General features: G+C 47.0%; 1 protein-coding gene across 2 annotated transcripts; it reads left to right on the top strand.

Moving 5' to 3' along the window:
• Positions 1-1614: 1614 nt before the first annotated feature.
• Positions 1615-8832, top strand: RBM47 (RNA binding motif protein 47). Of its 2 annotated transcripts, XM_009985614.2 has the most exons (4): positions 1615-2767; positions 4298-4504; positions 7961-8163; positions 8575-8832. In XM_009985614.2, exons 1-4 carry the CDS (start codon positions 1639-1641, stop codon positions 8830-8832), a joined length of 1797 nt encoding a protein of 598 aa, XP_009983916.2. In that variant the 5' UTR covers positions 1615-1638. The 2 variants fall into 2 exon arrangements, with proteins under 2 accessions (XP_009983916.2, XP_086467839.1); XM_086611713.1 differs by lacking the exon at positions 4298-4504 and having other exon boundaries at positions 1639-2767.
• Positions 8833-18920: the final 10088 nt, after the last annotated feature.

The following is an 18920-nucleotide window of genomic DNA, read 5'->3' as shown; positions in this document are numbered from 1 at the left end:
ATAACCCCAGCAAGTGGTGCTTCTGGAAAGGATTTAGGGTTAGAATTGACAAAGAGTCCACATGGTTCGCTAGTGAGAAGATGTGGAGAAACAGGTGTTGGAGATACAGAGATGTGGGGAGAAGAAAGAGGAACGATCTTCATCCCTGTCTATAGCAAGGGTGGAAAAGGCTGAATGCCTAGACAACTGTTTAAAGAGCCACAAAACCAATTTTAGGTGAAAAAATGACTGATTGTGAAGGAATTCAGGAGTTCAGCCTGCAAGTTTTATTAAGAAGACAAGAGTTGTGGCTTAATTACACAACTTAAATATCATCATAAGACAAAAGTAGAGGTCTCTAAATACTCTTTAGTCTATCAGAGAAAGGTTTAACAAGTAATCCTAGCTGGAAACAAAAGCCAGATAAATTCTCATGAGAAATACAGCAAGCTCACTTGTCTGAGGGAGTGATTAGCAAACAAGCCATAAAGGGAATTGGTGGGCTCTACAGTTCTTTGATTCCTTAAAATCAAGGTCCTTCTGGAAGACAAGATTTACTCAGATAAATGTTATAGGACTCAATGAGCCAATAACAGTAAAACATAATGGTCTGTGTTATATACAATCACTTGTATTAAATGGTCTGATGGACCTTTCCAGCTTTGAAAGCCAATGAATTAACTACTTTCAGAGTCTCAAAGTGTCTTATTTAATTGTGCTTGGAGAGGAAGCCCAATGTCTTGGAGTTGTGGTCATTAGCATGGTCATCTCCTCCTGTACGTCTGTAGTTCCTGCTCTCTGCCTGTGTTCAAATGCAGAACAGGGTTTCTGACATTTGTCTTCCTCTTGCTGGCCTGCTGGCCACTTGCTCGAAAGCAAGTTATCTGTGGTAAGGGAGCAATTCTCTTCAGCTTTTGTGAAGTCCTGTTGTAATAACAGAAGAGATAAACACATCAGACATTGTATCAAAAGCAGCAGGCAACTCAGGAGCTTGCCAAGTTGCCCTTTGCACAAGAGAACAAGAATTGGCCCCCACTGATGCTGAAGTGCATTTATTATTTCGAGGAGTGAGGGGTTGTTAGCAGATGGGAACTGTGCCTGGTGCTTCTCATGTATTTGCTATGAGTCTGGCACCTGGCACTTGCGCTGTTCAGGAGTAGATGGATTAATTGAGAAATGACGGAGAAGGAGGAGAGAGCTCTGGAGGTGGGAACCATTGGCTTCATGGCAGTATCTTCCTTTTGCCAATCCCGTGTCAGCTCCTTCCTATCCTTACCCTTTCAAGGAGGAGACAAGCCTCCCTAGGGTCTTGAGGTTTTGAGGTGCTTGGTGGCATCCATTCATGCGACTTCAGCCTCCTGTGGCAGCAGCTCTCGGTGCCAAGGTGGTACGGGCAGGTCATCCTCAACTGCCCCCCTCAAAGAGGGGCTGTACCTACCTCCAGGATGCACTCCCACTGCAGTATGAATGTTCAGGCTGGTGTGGCTAGTTCATCTGCTTTTCTGCAACCTTAGTCCCAGTTTGAAAAAGGAACTTGCAGAACAACTACAGGAAGACAAAAGAGAGGGGAGGGATTCTGGTGATAGCCAACAGCTTCTAATGAGTGTCCTCCTTCTTCCTTTGCCCAGGCTTTATCAAGCTGTGAATGAGTTTGACACCATGACCGCTGAGGACTCCACTGCAAGGATGAGCAACGATTCCTCCAACATGGCTACCACGAAAGTCCCTGAAGGCGTTGCTGGTGCGCCCAACGAGGCAGCTCTGCTAGCCCTCATGGAGCGCACTGGATATAGCATGATCCAGGAGAACGGGCAACGCAAGTATGGTGGCCCTCCTCCCGGCTGGGAGGGTCTGCACCCTCCTCGTGGCTGCGAAGTCTTTGTGGGCAAAATCCCCCGCGACGTCTACGAAGATGAGCTCGTCCCCGTGTTCGAGTCCGTCGGCCGCATCTACGAAATGCGCCTGATGATGGACTTTGATGGGAAGAACCGCGGCTATGCCTTTGTGATGTACACGCAGAAGCACGAGGCGAAGCGTGCCGTCAGGGAGCTGAACAACTACGAAATCCGTCCCGGCAGGCTGCTGGGTGTGTGCTGCAGCGTGGATAACTGCCGGCTCTTCATCGGAGGCATTCCCAAGATGAAGAAGAGAGAGGAGATCCTGGAGGAGATTGCCAAGGTGACGGAAGGCGTGCTGGATGTCATTGTGTATGCCAGCGCCGCAGACAAGATGAAGAACAGAGGCTTCGCCTTCGTGGAGTATGAGAGCCATCGAGCAGCGGCAATGGCCAGGAGGAAACTGATGCCGGGAAGGATCCAGCTGTGGGGACACCAAATTGCTGTTGACTGGGCAGAACCAGAGATAGATGTGGACGAAGATGTCATGGAGACTGTTAAAATTCTCTATGTGAGGAACTTAATGATTGAGACCACAGAGGACACTATTAAAAAGGTCTTTGGGCAGTTTAACCCTGGCTGTGTAGAGAGGGTGAAAAAAATACGTGATTACGCCTTTGTGCACTTTACAACCAGGGAAGACGCTATTCACGCCATGAACAACCTTAATGGTGTCGAACTGGAAGGCTCGTGCCTGGAGGTTACCTTGGCCAAGCCGGTAGACAAGGAGCAATACACTCGCTACCAGAAAGCAGCAAAAGGAGGGGCTGCAGCAACCCCCGAAGTAACTCAGCAACCTAATTATGTTTACTCTTGTGATCCGTACGCACTAGCATATTATGGATATCCGTACAATGCCTTGATTGGGCCCAACAGAGATTACTTTGTGAAAGGTTAGTAAGCACAATTAGGGGATGTGAGGGGCAGATTTGGTCTCAGGCTGCTGCAACCCAAGCTCTGCGTGAGCCAAAAGACATCTGGTGCTGTGCACTTTTTTTCTTAAACACTCTTTTATAGGTTTTTTTTTCCATATTTTTTTTTTCGTCTCATTTTAATTTAGGACTACCCAGAGTGTATTTATCTTGAAATGATTGCTAATGTATGGGATAGTGTGAGGGAGGCATCAAATATAGTTAAGAATAAGATTACAGATCAAGCATGGGATGGGGATGAGAGGGATCTGGATTTTACAGTACTTTTGCAGTTCTAAGTCTGAAAAAGTCCAAGGACTTCGGTTTTTGTTGCCTCCTTCCAAAGAGCTGGATCCTAAAAATTAGAGATCAAGACAAAGAGTGCTCCCTTTGCCTTCTCCTGGAGGTGTGGGTATGGTGACGTGGTCATCCAAAGGGAGAGATGTCAGGGAAAACTCCCGTTGGGAACTCTCCAGGTACCATTTGCCCTCTGCATTAAAATGACAGTAGTGCTGTGTCCTTTATAAAGTCAATTAAGAACTACGAGCAGAAGAAATCACATGAGTGCAAAATAACTCTTTTGTTATGTAGACTTTAATTAGTTATCAGTTACAGTCATTAAAAATTAACCAAAAATCAGTTATTCATAAAAAACCCTAGCAGCTATAATTAGTGTTATAATTACAATTATCCTATACTTAGAGGTATTACAGTTTCCTGAAATGCGTATTTCCATATAACAGTAGTTTAGCATGAATATATTCATAAAGCGCCCACATAAACCAAGAAATATTTTTAACCTGAGTTGACCAAGAATTTCAGCTTCTTCCCGATTTCCAGATTTGTACTTGCAATGAACTATAAAGGAGTTCACTGACAGTCTAAATGTTCAGTTAGAGCATTGTAGATTGCATTAATACTGCAGCGTTCAAAGTACTGTTGTAACATGTGTGGAGTCGCTAAGATAAATAAATAAAGGCAATATTTTGGGAGAAGGGGTATATTCACATTACTAATAAAATAGCAGAGAAAACAAACAACACGGGTATAAATATACGCAATGGTGGGACAAAGTTGGTTAAAGGCCATGTACAACTTTGGGTCACCTCTGCAGAGTCCCATTGTGGCAGCTGAGAGGCAGGGTCTCCTCTGGAGGAGAGCTGAGAGCAGAAGCAGGCAGCTGTTCCTGCTGCATGGCAATGGCCTCTGGAAGAAGCCCCTCTCTCTCTGCTGGGTGCAGTAGACCCACAACACTGGCTGTGAGAGTTGCATCATTATAAATAAGCAGTTAATGTATAGTCAGAAACTTCAAGGGCAAAATTGAGTCATCTCAATGGGTGCTTCTAAGGCTTCTGTTTTCATAAGCAAAGTCACTAAGACTCCGATCCAACTGCCTTCAGCAGCCGCGTTTCTAAGCATGTGCCTCCTGGTCTCAGCCTGGGGCCGTTCGTGCTCCTCATGGGACTGTCGCTCTCCATTATTCACCATCCTCTTCTGTGTTGTTACCATAAGCAGGCAGCATACGAGGCAGAGGGCGAGGTGCAGCTGGCAACAGAGCCCCAGGCCCCAGGGGCTCCTACCTGGGGGGATACTCCGCCGGCCGTGGCATCTACAGCAGGTACCATGAAGGCAAAGGAAAACAGCAGGAGAAAGGATACGAGCTGGTACCCAACTTGGAGTTACCTGCGGTCAATCCAGTGGCCATTAAGCCTGGTGCAGGTCAGTATGTGCGATGAGGGCAGGAACGCAGGGGTGGCGGGCAAGCCCCCACGTTGAGCTCTGTGTCAGGGACACGGGGACATCTCCAGCCCATGCAGTGGAGGCAGCAGAGACAGCCCTGGGCTGGGGCTCAGAGCTCTCCTGTGCCAGATGCCTCCTCCTTGCAAACAAGAGACACACAGCGGGGCAGGGGAACACAAACACCTGGGGCACTTCAGACCAAGAGAAAAGGGGCTGAAGCTGTGGCTACACCTCCTGTCCCCTTTTGCGCCTCCTCGGGAGAAAGTAGACTCTTCTTTCTGTCTAGTCATGTACGCTAGATCATGGTGACTAAGAGCAATCTTCCTCTCTTTTGATTTCTTCACTGCTAATTTCACCCTGGGCGATTCCCATCCAGGATTTCCATCCAGGCCAGAGCTCTGTCCTGCTCAGTTCATATTTCTCCAATGGTATGAGGCTGGGAAAAGGATCTGGGGCTTTCCCCTTGCAAGGAAGTCCCTGGCTGAGGTGAGCTCCTCCGTCACCATCAGCAATGTGAGGAAGGAGGGACACAGGTAGCCTTGGAGTCCCCGGCTCTGCTGGGCTGTGGGGAGCCAGCCCAAGGGCTGGGGCAGGGATCACCCCTTTCTGCCACATCCTCTGCTGAGGCAGAAGTGGCCCTTGCCCTTCCCAGGTGAACAGAATGAAGGCTGAAGCCCTGCAATTCCTCAAGATCCTGTTTGGAGAGATTTTTATATAGAAAAGCAGCCCGAGGAAGAAGATCTTTGCAGGAGATGGGGCCACGTCTTCTTGGAGAAGTCCTCAGGTCTTCTCGCCATTCTCTCCATGTAAATTGTAACTGGAGGACCTAAGCAGTGTTTAATAACAGAGCTGCAGTAGTTTCCCAAAACATGCTCCATACTGTCAGTGAAAAACTACAACTTGCATCTAATGAAGGCTGTGAAGCATTCTTCATAACAGCTGGATGAGACAATGTGATTAGAGGTCTACAGACAAAGGAAGGCTGTTAAGATTAGAGCTGTTTCCAAAGGAAGATCAGACTTCCTGAGAAAACCACACAGTCACAATCAGAAAATATTACCGTAAAGATACCTCAGGGATTCCAGGTATTACTAAAGGGTGCTTGAAAAGTGGGCGTTGAAATGCACACTTATTATTGGTGCCTGTGATTCATTCGACTGCCAAACAAAAGCCTGAAGCTCAAGTCTAAACGTCTTTATGCTTGAATTATGCTGAGATTCAGAGTTCTTTATCAGGTCTTCCCCTCATGTATGGTTCCAGCACAGCCTCTGAGCACAGAAGCACTCAGTCTGTTTTCCCCAGCCAGGTCAGATGATCTAATAAGAGGTACCACATGCAAGACTCACCTGTTATTAAAAGGCTATGACTCTGAAAGCACGTTACAAGAATGAAGTGTACATACTCTACAGTTTCCCTCCATTTAGAACAACCTTAAAGCTCATTTCTTTGCAAATGATTAGAAAACTCCTGAGAGGTCACCCCAATACCCCAGCTGCCTACTACTGCTTTTCTGCCAGAAGTTACCGCAGAATGGAGCACATGAGCTCTTCGCCTTTGTGTCAGCGAGAAAAATTATCCAGATTATTTAAACTAGTGATAAAACTGGTTTGAACTGATCGGATGGACTTGGTGTAGAAGGAGAACTGGGAAAGCTCATGAGTGGAGATCTCTGCTTGAGGAAACAGTGGCAGACCGCTGGCAGTGGAAACATCTGTCTGAAAGATGTCTGATCAGATCCCTTGTTGCAGTCTCCAGGATCAAAACGAGACAACTGCTTGCTGGCACCTGTGCTCTCCACAGGTAGAATTGCATACTTCCACATTGCAAAGTTTCATCCCAGTGAAAGAAATTCATGTATGTATTTGGCCTCATTTCTGATTTACTGGCTGCACCTCCCATAGATGCCAACATCATCACCATCATTTACCGATTACTCTGTTTTCCTTGTGAATAATGTTACTGCTGAAAGGCTCAAGAGCTGAATGCTGAAGTGCATAAGACAACGATGGAAATCATAGCATCACAGAAAGGTTTCAGCTGGAAGGGATCTTTAAAGATCAACTAGTCCAAATCTCTACCATGGGCAGGGACATCTTTCACTAGGTCAGGTTGCTCAAGCTTCCATCCACAGTGTCCTTGAACACGTTCAATGATGGGACATCCACAATTTCTCAGAGCAACCTGTTCCAGTGTCTCACTATCCTCATCGTAAAGAATGTCTTCCTTATATCCAGTCTAAATCTGCCCTCTTTCAGTTTAAAGCTGTTACTCCTAGGTCCTGTTACTACAAGCCTTGGTAAAAAGTCTGTTCCCATCTTTCTTATAAGTCCCGTGTAAGAATTGAAAGGCTGCAATAAGGTGTCCCTGGAGCCTTTCTTCTCCAGGCTTAACGATCCCAACTCTTTCAGCCTGTGTGCACAGGAGATGTGCTTCAGCCCCCTGATCATCTTTGCGGCCCTCCTCTGGACCCGCTCTAGCAGCTCCATGTCTTTCTTTACTTGAGACCCCAGAGCTGGAAGCAGTATCCAGGTGGGATCTCACAAGAATGGAGTAGAATGCGAGAGTCACCTCCCTCAACCTGCTAGCCACACTTCTTTTGATGCAGCCCAGGGTACAACTGGCTTTCTGGGCTGCAAATGCACATTGCCAGCTCGTTTCCAATTATTGTGACTATTTGGAATGTTCAGCAAAGCACTTTTCTTCCCTAAGTGCCATGAAGCTCTATTTTGGACCACATACAAACTCACCATCTCTGAACACGGTCATTGTGACCAGAGCATTTTCCCTTCCTTTGGATGACTGTATCTCTAATTATTTTGCGTTCCAATTTTGGCACGAGGGATAATTCTATAAAGAGCAATTTCCTTTTTAGTGTCATTAAACAGATTGATCCTGTAGCAGAAAGATAGGATAAGACATATTTAGCCAAGTTAGTTCTGGGAAATGCGTAATAGTAAATGAGCTGATAATTCGCAGCGTTGGCCAAAGGACAGTATACAGACTGGACCAGCTGCTGCCTGCAACTTCTGCAGTGCAAACCACAATTTTCTGTTCCAGGGCTGCTCTGCCTATGGCAGCTACACATCCTTTGACCTCAGTGCTGGAGCAGGGACCCCACCAGAGCAGTACACACTCCCACCCATCCCTATGCTCAGGCTGCGCACTTGGCTGGGGAGAGAACAGTGGTGGTCAGGAGGGGTTGCGTAAATCCAGGACACCACTCCCAGTCCTCAGCAGGTCTCTGGCCCTGGGATGCCCATGAGGGCAGAGGTGCCCCCAGTCCCCCACTGGCACATGGAGCTGCCTGCCCTGATGAGAGCAGTGCAGCGCTGCTGCGGGAGAGCCATCACAGCCAGGAGGGAGGGCTGCTTGGTTTTTGAGATGAGGTCCTGGAGACCCTCTCTTAATGCATCTGATGTGTCTGGTCTCTCCTAGTGGCCATCCCTGCCATCGGGGCCCAGTACTCCATGTTTCAGGCCGCGCCACCAGCCAAGATAATGGAAGATGGCAAAATCCACACTGTCGAGCACATCATCAACCCAATAGCCGTCCAGCAGGACCCAGCCAGCGCGGCAGCTGCCGCAGCAGCCGCGGCCGCAGCTGTAATACCAGCTGTCTCAACACCTCCTCCCTTCCAGGTGAGTTCAGCACGTTAAGTCCTGCTTCCTGTATATCCTGCTGCCCATACATCCTGCTTCCCATATGTCCCACTCTGCACACCCAGGGTAGGGGGAAAGCCTGGCCTCTTGCTCTGCTCCTGTTCAGGAGATGCTGTTGAGGATGTCACGGTGCCCAACAGACCTGCAGCTCAACTGACCTATCTTAGACATCTGCACTTTGGACAGGTGGTCTCCGTCTATGGGGGACCCAAATCTGGGAGGGAGGGAACAGCCCCTTATGATGGCTTAGCTCTCATTCAACAGGGCACGCGCTGCCTACCCTCCCATTATCACCTCCCCTGCTCGGGGGTCTGCAAATCGGGATGGAAATGGGAAATTACATTGATTTAAGCTCTTTGTTGAAGTCTGCACCCGATGCTTTCCTTCCAGGGCCGCCCCATCACGCCAGTGTACACCATGGCTCCCAACGTGCAGCGGATCCCCGCCGCCGGCATTTATGGGACAAGTTATGTGCCGTTCGCAGCACCTGCCGCGGCAACGGCGACGATAGCCACGCTACAGAAGAACGCTGCTGCTGCTGCTGCCGCCGCCGCTGCCGCCTACGGGGGTTACACTGGCTACATCCCCCCGGCATTCCCAGCCGCGACCATCCAGGTCCCCATCCATGACGTCTACCAGACGTACTGAGACTGTCGGCAGAGGAGGGCAGCGGAGAAACACACACTGAAGGAACACTTTACTATTTATGAAGAAAGAACCGGCTGCGAAAGAGTAAATGTTTGGGCTCAGTAAACTGCTACAGAAAGTGAAGAATGTCATAGAAAAACGTGTTTGAAATATTTTCTACGCTTGAAGTTTTCACTAACTTTTTTAGGCTATTTTTAAAATTTAACACGCCTGTATTCATACATTTCTAAAGGACCTCGATGCATCCAGTCTACTGCTGACGTGCATTTATACGCATCCTAGTGGGGTTGCATAGGGTCTTTTTTTTTTTTTTTTTAGCAGTTATATTTTCAATATATTTGTGGTATGAAGGTTATTTTTTAGTAACTTCTGCACTCCAGAGATGTCTATTTTGTAGTGCCTTTAATAATATATCAGCTATATATTAAAAAGCACATCTGAGCAGCTAGGGAAAGTTTTAACAATATATTTTGAAGAATATATTCAATATTTAAAGAATACATACCTTAGAACTTTTTTTTTTTTAAGAAAAAAACAACAAGTATCTTATTTAAAAAATTATACTGGAAAGTGCAATTTGAAAAATGTGCAAGACCTCTGCATTTTTTGTGCTGGCATTAATACAATCTGCTCATTCTTATTTGAAATCAGAATTAACTAAAATTGCCCGTTTGGGAGAAAAAGAAAAAAAAAAAAAGCCTTCTCACACAAACCTCTTCATAGTGTGATTTGCAGGCTTGCATTAAGTAAAGGAAATGTTGCTCTGAGTTTTCCTTAACTTAAAGTAAGTTGCTCTGAGTTTTCCTTAACAACTGGATTTTCTATTTATTGAAGCTACTCATAGTTGGAGCATGTGCAGAAAGGAGTAGCCAATATTTCACGCGAGGTGTCTTGACTTAGATCTCCATCCAGTATAAAGCCTAGACTCTTTTTCAACGCTCTTTATTTTATTCTTTGAAGTGTATGTTGTAGTGACCGAGAACGTACACTGCTGTCGGCAAGAGCAGGTGTGTTCTTGCTGAGAAGATGCGCAGTGTTACTTACCCATCGCTCCATCATGTTCCATGAGAAATTTCCCAGGTACTAGGGGTGGTAGTGATACTGGAATTAGTGAAACAGGGCTAGCCTCCCTCCCAGCCTCCTTTCCACGCTTAATTCTGCTTCTCTGCACCTGGAGTTGCACGTGCACATCAGGGGTGGGGGTGATTAGACCCGAAGATTTTAAGACATAGAGCTTGTAAATATCTTTTAATATACATTTTAAAAGTCATTTTATGTTGCAAATTTACATGGTATGTGGTTTGCCACAAAACAAGAACCTTTTATTGCAATGTTATAAAAAAGTTTGTTTTATTAAGAAGTAAATATATTATTGCAGTGTTTTGTGGCCTGTTTAAAGGCTTTTATTTAGTAGTGCAGTGAATGTAAAATATAGTAAAACAGTAAAGAAATATCTTGCCCATTGTATGAAGTGCATCAGCCCTGCAAGCACAGCTCGGATGACATGAGGTGCGAAGCAGGGAGCGAGTAAACAACGTTCTTTTACTTTTTGTGGTGTAAGTACCAAGCAAAGGGGTTTCATTTGGAGTATATTTTGACAACTGAACCACTTCCAGACCACGTCCAGCTCGGTTAAGTGACCTTTTAATATGCTTTTTTACCTTGCCTCAAAATTGAGCGGTTGTGTTTTAGGTGCTCTTGCTCAGCCAAGCTGAGCTCTCCTTAACCCTGTCCACCCATTAGCAAAAGCACTGGGAGGAGGTCGACCATTATGTCTGACTGCCCTTCCACGCCTCTTCCCGAGAAATTTTTATTGCCTGTCCCTGCACTTTCGAAAGCGCATCCAGACCTCAGCCCCGAGGCCCTGCCTGTTTGTAGGGCAAGAGGAGGTGATTTGGGCAAATCCCCAAGGGGGAAGCCCCCAGCGGGGAGGCCGGTGCTGCCTCCTTTGGCTACAGCCTTGCACGGTTCAGCACTAAATGCCACCATGGGTCCACAGGCTCTGCACAAACACCCCTGGGGTCAGGACAAGGCAGTCGAGTGGTTTGGGTCTCTGCTGGCCCCTTTCCAGCCCCACACCACAAGGGCCAACCCACAGAGGAGGGATGAAGGGTGACAGCTCCCTTCCCACTCATCCTCTCCCAGCCAGCAGGACCAGGGTCCTGCCGCTCCCAGAGGTGGCAGGGAGAGAGAGGAGCCAACAAAGGCAAACCTCAGGATGCCCCAGGCCACCAGTGGGTCCTGTCTGCACCAGGGCAGGAGCAGACAGAACCTAGGGACACAGGCAGGACCCAGGGACGCAGGCAGCCGGGTTGTGCTGAGCCTACCGCCTGTGCCTTTTACACTTGCTTCTAAACCATTTCATGTACACTACTACTGAGGTAAGTCTGATAACTTGAAATGTGAACATCTTTAGGTTAAGAACAAACTATTCAAAGAAAATATATATATATATTATTAAAAAAAAAGAAAAAAAAACACAACAAAAAACTAGTATGCCTTATTCTCAAAAGAGCTGATATTTTAGGTGTTTTATTGTATCTCTGTTTTCTGTACTATCAGAAGCCTCTGAGTTTATCTAGTTCTTGCTCCATTTACGGTACATTTCTAGGATGTAGTGAATAAAGAATTCTTTAAAAATGGAGACTGGTATTTTATTGCAACACTCCACTGCCAGGTTTAGTCACTTTGCCAAGGCTGCGCTCCCCTCTGAGCTGGGGAGGGGGTGGTCGGGGCAGGAGGGGAGCGAGGCACCACGGCTGGCATCCCCACAAGCTCCTGTGGCAACAAGAGATGCACTGTCCCACTGGCTCCCCCATCCCACCACCTGAAGAGGACAATGACCTTCCCAGCAGGCGTACTGGACATCTCCCCATTCTTCCAACAGCCTCTGATCAGCCTAAATCTCTTTTCGCATCCCATTTAGAGTTGGTGCCTGGACACAGATGGAGCCAAAGCTGGCACCCCCCTGTGCTTTCCATCCACCCAGCACATACCCCCCCCCCCCCGTAGCTCTGTTGCACGTCCTCGCTGCAGGGCAGAAGCACTGTGGACTGGCACGTTGTTTTCATCTCGGCATGCTCCACCCTTCAAACGCGCAGAAAGCTAAGCCGCATGTCTTGGCAGTCTGCCAGAATCCCTGGCTGTTTCCTTGGTGTAAGTCCACCTAGAGAAAATCTGCTGCAAATACCAAGTCTGGGGAGAAGAGCAGTGTGAGGGAGGAGAGGTAAACTGAGGCAGACCAAAGAGATAGGAGAGATGTTGGCCACCAAGGCAGGGACTAGCACTAGCTAATAATCTGAAAGCAAAGGAGACCAGAATAAATACTGCATGAGCTTCTACGTCCCTCATAAGAAAGCAAAAGTGTCTGAAACTTCCTACCTCTAGTATCATTTCTCTTAATGCATTTAGGACAAGGCACTTTATGCCAATGTGCCTTGGGTTTCCTGAAGGATACTACTCATGAGAGTTTTCCCTAGGGTTTGTGTGTGCAACAAAATGGAAAGAAAGTACATGTTTGAAATTTTTTTGTGGGATTTGGGTGTGGGGATAGAGTCACCTAATTTTGACTCTTTTTCCTGTATAAACATTGCAGTTTGGTTTAGGAGTCTGTGTGTCCCAGAAACCATTTCCACTACCAGGTCAATCTATCTTGCTCAGGGAATGGGTAATCAACATGGTGCTAAAAATAGCTTTCAAGGAGATATAGCCACATTAGGACTCCACTTGTCAGACAAATCATTAAGTCGCACAAGAAGATGAACGTTTTCCCCACAATTCGTGTCTGATCTTTCTGCTCACTAGAGGTCCACCTACGTTCACTTGGATGAGAAAGAAACCAGCAGCAAACCATGGCCCTGTACAGGTGTTCAGATGTGAGGCATGCCCTTCACAAAAAGCAACATTTGCAAGAGAGGTGAAGAACTGTGCCACACTGAAACGTGTTTCTGGCTCTTTCCTTTTTCCCTTTATTCAAGCTACCCAAGATCAAAATGAATCTACATAGGTTTTTCTAAACAGACACTTTACAAGATTTTTTTTTTTTTTCCCAAGGCTGCTGGTTTCTGACTTCAGTTTTGTAAGCTCTTAATTAATGATTAACTCATCGTAAGGTTGAAATATGCAAGTCATTCTCAAGATATTAACATAAACAAAGCCAGAGAAATGCAATTGTGCTTTCAAGATGACCTTGCTGCTGCCTTGGGAATGTCAGGAGCTCTGCTGAGGCCTTGGGCACTGTGACAACTCAACACACTGCCAAGTCATAGATTCATAGATTTCTAGGTTGGAAAAGACCTTAGAGATCATCGAGTCCAACCATCCCTAATCCCCATTAAACCATATCCTCAAGTAGATCATCCACCCTATTCTTAAACACATCCAGGGATGGGGACTCAACCACCTCCCTGGGCAGCCTATTCCAGTGGCTGACAACCCTTTCAGAGAAGAAATACTTCCTAACATCCAACCTGAATCTCCCCTGACTAAGCTTATGCCCATTTCCTCTTGTTCTATCACCCATCACTAATGTAAAGAGTCCTTCCCCTACCTCCCCACCATCTTTTCTCAAGTATTTATAGGCCGTAATCAGGTCTCTCCTCAGCCTCCTCTTCTCCAGGCTAAACAGCCCCAACTCCCTCAGCCTCTCTTCATAAGTTTTATTTTCCAGCCCCTTGACCAGTTTAGTTGCCCTTCTTTGGACTCGCTCCAGGAGCTCAATATCTCTCTTAAAGCGAGGGGCCCAAAACTGGACACAATATTCCAGGTGCAGCCTCACCAGTGCTGAGTACAGGGGCAGGATCACTTCCCTATTCCTGCTGGTTACACTATTCTTGATACACGCCAGTATCCCATTGGCCTTTTTGGCCACCTGGGCACACTGCTAGCTCATATCAAGCCGGTAGTCAACCAAGACCCCCAGGTCCTTCTCCGCCAGGCAGCTCTCCAGCCACTCTTCTCCGAGCCTATAGCGATGCTTGGGGTTTTTATATCCCAAGTGAAGGACTCTGCACTTGGCCTTATTAAAGTCGATGCCATTCTCTTTCTGAATGTCTGTCTTGATGATTTCGAAGAGCAGACATGCGCTTCCCTGGCTGGTATCGACCTAAACGCTAAAAACCAGCTTTGACTTTCTTCAGGAAACACCACCCACTAACACAACTGTGATACAGCTACTATACAAACAGATTAACAAGAAATTCAAGTGGATTAACACCACTCTGGTATTGCAAAATCTCATTTATATAAGCATTAGAGCTCAAAGTATATGCAAAATGTGGTTTTGATACATCTGAAAAGGTATATGCGGTACTCCACCTTCTTCTCTGTGGCTGGTGTAACACCCCTAATGTCTCTGGTCTGGCTGGGTCCTGAGCACCTATCAGCCACATCACTGGCCCATCGTGCTGACCTGTAAAATAAATAAAGAAACCCCTACAAGACCTACCTTGTGACAAGAGAAACTACCTCTTCTGTGCATCCAAAAGACAGTGAAGTCAGGTTTTATGCTTCAGTGTGTCAATTAAATGCTGAATCACACTTGAATGAGTTTCAGGGCCAAGTACTGTCTGGCAACAAAACCATCAGAGCAGTGTTGCAGGGAGAAGCTGCAGGTTAGGGAATAAAAAAAAAAGGCAGTTTTGTGGTACCAAGTCCTTCGCTCTTGGCACAAAAGCAGGCTGTGCCATGTAATTACGGTCATTCGAGATGCCGAAGAGCAAAGAGACTATGGAAAATTTTAGAAATTTGGTACTGTAGAAGTACTTCCATATGAAGTATTTCCTGTCAAGCTGATGAATTAGATCAGATATTTTTATCTCCAGCCAGAAGACTGGAGGATACAGGACTGGAGTTCACTGGCTTCCTAATTGAAGACGACAGAAGCACTGCCTCGCAATCGTTGCTGAGCAAAACTGCAGATCCTGCATGTGGCAGGTGAGCAGGCAAAGACTAAGTCTTCACCAGAAAACTTGCTGAGGAAAAATGCTCAGATGTGCTCAGGTTTGTCCCACGTGAACCAAATGGCCATGTCTTCCCAACAAGGTAACAGGTATCTCTATCTAACCAGACTGTGCTGGGTTATGCTCTGCCCCACGGCAGGACCCCAGGGCTTCGCCTCCTTCGGCTCCCCGCAGCTGGCTTTTCGCTGGGCATTCGGAGCAGTAAGATCACAAACTCTGCTCAGGCTGTGGGTTTGTGCCCACCCTGACTGCTCCTGCGCTTCTGCATGTGCCTGGCTTGTAGGGTGGTCGCCACGCTGAAGCCACGTCACATTTCCTGGTCTGTTTGCAAATGGTTGCAGTTTTACTTTGAGGCTCGATATGCTTTTGTTCAGGTTTTTTTTAACCTCTTTCCAAACACACACGTGTAACTTTTGCCAGGCGGGCTGCACTTTGAGCCCTTCCTTACACGTTTTTCCAATGTCACTGAAGATCCGCCTCAGCTCGGCCACTGCCTGTGATCCATGTACTGATAGGGAGCAGAAAGCCACAGGTAAGCCAGAATATCTTACTCAAGCATGAAAAAAACCCTGCAAACAGCCTACACAAGGCACAGGAGTGACTTCAAGCTGACCAGCACTGAGAGATGCATTTAAATGGGTCAGAGGCAAACCAGCCTACGCTTACAGCAGTTCCTTTGCTCCAAAGCTTTGGAGCAATAATTACAACGATCAGCTCTCGCTCCTGGAACAAATCTGTAGGATACAGACCAGAGAGTCTTGCAGTCACTCAACAGGACACGCAGTGATGAGGGATTACTTATTAAACTCATTGCACACACACTGGCAGACATTACTGGCACACACACAGCTGCACCATTACTTACTCCAAGCAGTAATGGTGCAGCTGCCAACAGCTGGGCAGAGCACTCAGGAGGGCTCTGGCAGACAAAATGTTGGGGAGCACCAGCACCTCATCAACAATCAGGTCACCAAGGACATATCCAAGCAAGAAAACGACCAATAGCCTTGCCCTTTAGCACCACATCAGTAGTACAGGCTTACCTTCCACTACCACCAGCCAAGTAGTTTCTTGCCACCACCCAAAGCGTTGCAGTAAACTCTTCCAAAAGACAGATCATCCACCCCTGTATCCACATGGTGGGTGCTACAACCTGAGAAGGCTGTGGCATGCTCCGCACTCCATGCAGATATACCTCCACTTGCAGTGCTCTGGCAATGCTGTTGGCCATACCCTGACCCCATGGTGTTGCAGCAGGCCCTGGAGCACACGCAAAGGCTCTCAGGTTGCAGATGAGCCCCGGGAAGTATGAGGTGAAGTACATTAGGCTTGGCATATATGTCAAAAAAGAAAGATGGGGAAGAGTATTATGTCTGACTTGGACTTGCAGCCTGAGTCATGAGGTGTTTGATGATGTACCACTGGAGAAGTACCTGGAGAAAGCACACATTATCCAGACAGACTGGGAAACTGCGATGGTGGGGTGGCATCCTGAGGCCCTGGCCTGTGGTAAAGCTGCTGAGACGAGGACAGGTGTCGGCCTGTGGCAGGGAAGAAATTGTTTCATGCTCTTGATTTGGACACACATCTCTCCCTGCTGGAGGGTCCTCCCATGGAGGTGTGCAGAGCAGGTCTCCCCCACTGATGGTCCCGGCTGTGTTCAGGGCTTTTCCCCAGTATCAGTTTGTCAAACTGAGAACATCAGCTGGGTAAGCTAGGCAACACTCACAACAGGCAGAAAAAATACCTGTATCTGTCTTGTCTGCTTTTCTCTCTTGCACACAGAGAAGGGCAGTGATCGGAGCATGTTGGCTACACATCTCTTTCCTCCTAGCAGCTCTGAAGGGAGGTTCACAGAGCAGCTGATGTTTCTTCTGCTGACAGGTACCGAATTCACCTTTGAGCTATCCTTCCCCAGAGTACACATGGGGCAAGAAAGTGGGCTGGAAATAAAAACAACCAGAACACCTCCCAGCCCTGTGCCTGCCCTCTCACAGACAGTGAGGATGGTAAGCAGAGCTGACCTGGGTGAGGCCTCCCACTCCATCCCAATCAGGATGTTTTTTCTCAGGCTTCTGCAACAGAAATAAAAAGAAGAAATAATTCTATCAGTCTGTTTGGGTCTGACAGATTATTTCTCCTTTGCCAGGGAATATACTGAATATAACATACAGCAAAGAAAAGCTGGCTATTTCCAAGAGACAGGAACAGCCAAGTACACATACACAAAGTGACTGCAAATCAAATTATGGTTTTGTATTCAATATTGAAGTAAGAGGGATACTCTTATGCTCTTTATGTTATGCCCAGCATAAGGAGGATGCAGACCTGTTGGTGTGAGTCCAGAGGAGGACCATGAAGATGATCCAAGGGCTGGAGCACCTCTCCTGTGAAGTCAGACTGAAAGAGTTGGGGTTGTTCAGTCTGCAAAAAGCTCTGGGTAGATCTAGCAGCCTTCCAGTACTTAAAGAGGGCCTACAAGAAAGTTGGAGAGGGGCTTTTTACAAGGGCATGTAGTGATAGGACAAGAGATAACAGTTGTTTTTCACCAGGCTCAGCCACCTCACCTTTGCCTGAGCCATAGCTCCAAGGGGTGCATATGGACCCCGAAACTGCAGAGAGCTGCATTATTATTTGCACGATAGGCTACATGCCACACAAAGGTCTCCTCCTGAGCTCACCTGGCATTTCCTAATTTCACCAGGGTGACTGAGACCTGGACTGTGTCCCTGCAGCAAGCATGTTTTTTTCGAGACACTGTTTTGTTATAAGTGATTTTGTCCCACATTTTGGCTTTTGTATCAGTTCTTCCCAGGCTGTTCCTTTTGGGTTTGGGACTAGAACAGCACTAAGGTCTTAAAGGATTAGATTTAAGAATAATACACACTGCTTTAAATTTATTAAAAAAAAAAAATCTCCTCCCTGAGAAAGTAAACTTCCTTGTCTTTCTGTGGCATCTTTGTGAGTGAGATAGGAAGAGAGAGAGAATACGGAAATGTACAGCACTTGGCACTCGGTACAACTCAAACTTGTTTTTCAACATTTTACAACCAGCTCTGGCCATGTGACCTACACAGAAAGATAAACTGAGACACTGAATCCTTTTCTCTTTTTTTTTTTTTTATCACAAGGAAGTGAATTTTATGTAGTTGTGATCATTACATTACAGTAAATGATTTGCCCACAAGAAGGGAAAAAAAAAACCAACCACAACAGCCAAAATCCAGTGTGGTTTAACATAGGAAAGGCTGGGACAGGGAAGCTCTTCATGAACGAGTACTGTTCTCCAGCTTGAAAACTCAGTAAACTTCACTGTTTCTCCCTGACTGTAGCATCTAGGGACACGTCAACTCACTGCAGGCGAGGACTGCCCACTATTTGCTTTGGAGTTTTGCTTCACCTCCAGAACACCATCAACCTTAGAAATGAAAGCCGGGTGCCCGGCGAGCCACGTGTTCTGTTGTACCAGGATAGGGGAAGGCAGTTCAGCCCAACCAGCAGCACATGGCTGCCACCACCACCACCCTCTAGCCCGAAACATGCTCCCACCATTTTACGGGCAGGATCAATCACTTTCTCCCAGGCAGAGAGGCTGGGGTGAACTCAGCGCCTCCTCAGGGAGCTTAGCCTGTCCCTGGGAACTGGTGTGCAGCCTCCACGGTGACAAAGCCAGCCCACGCCTCTCTAGCACATTGGGTCATGAGTGGGAGAGCACCCGCGGTGGGGCGGCGGTTACTCAGCATTGTCAGCTGAGACGAGGACACAGGCTGGGAAAATGTTAATGGAAAGAGAAGACATGCAAGAAACTGCAGACCATGCCTGTGAATCGCTCCCAGCGTGATCTGTCCCGGCCCAGAGGGAACACACTGCCATTTTTCTGTAAGCACAGAGAACCACCTCACAAACTCCTGACAAGAGTGATTGCAGTCATCAGTGTCAGTCACCAGAGGTTGTCTTCTCCAACACTAAGGGTGGCCTGCCCGCTGATTTCTGAGAACTGTGGCTTTTTGCTTTTGTGTTTTTCTGTTTGGCTGTACTCCCACATGCTAACACATACCAATGTTTTCTTTAGGGCAACATTAGTTTGATCATTTAAACAGCTTTTTGCTACAGTCTGCTCAATTCAAG

The sequence above is a fragment of the Tauraco erythrolophus genome, chromosome 5 (genome assembly GCF_009769465.1).
Source record: "Tauraco erythrolophus isolate bTauEry1 chromosome 5, bTauEry1.pri, whole genome shotgun sequence".
In the NCBI taxonomy this organism is placed as follows: domain Eukaryota; kingdom Metazoa; phylum Chordata; class Aves; order Musophagiformes; family Musophagidae; genus Tauraco; species Tauraco erythrolophus.
Note: the sequence above shows the minus strand (reverse complement) of the source record. Positions and strands in the feature narration are given on the sequence as shown.

Coding starts and splice junctions, on each gene's coding strand:
- RBM47 (XM_009985614.2), top strand. CDS start 1,639: ATGACCGCTGAGGACTCCACTGCAAGGATGAGCAACGATTCCTCCAAC. Junction 2,768..4,297: donor CAGAGATTACTTTGTGAAAG/GTTAGTAAGCAC, acceptor TGTTACCATAAG/CAGGCAGCATACGAGGCAGA. Junction 8,164..8,574: donor CAACACCTCCTCCCTTCCAG/GTGAGTTCAGCA, acceptor CTTTCCTTCCAG/GGCCGCCCCATCACGCCAGT.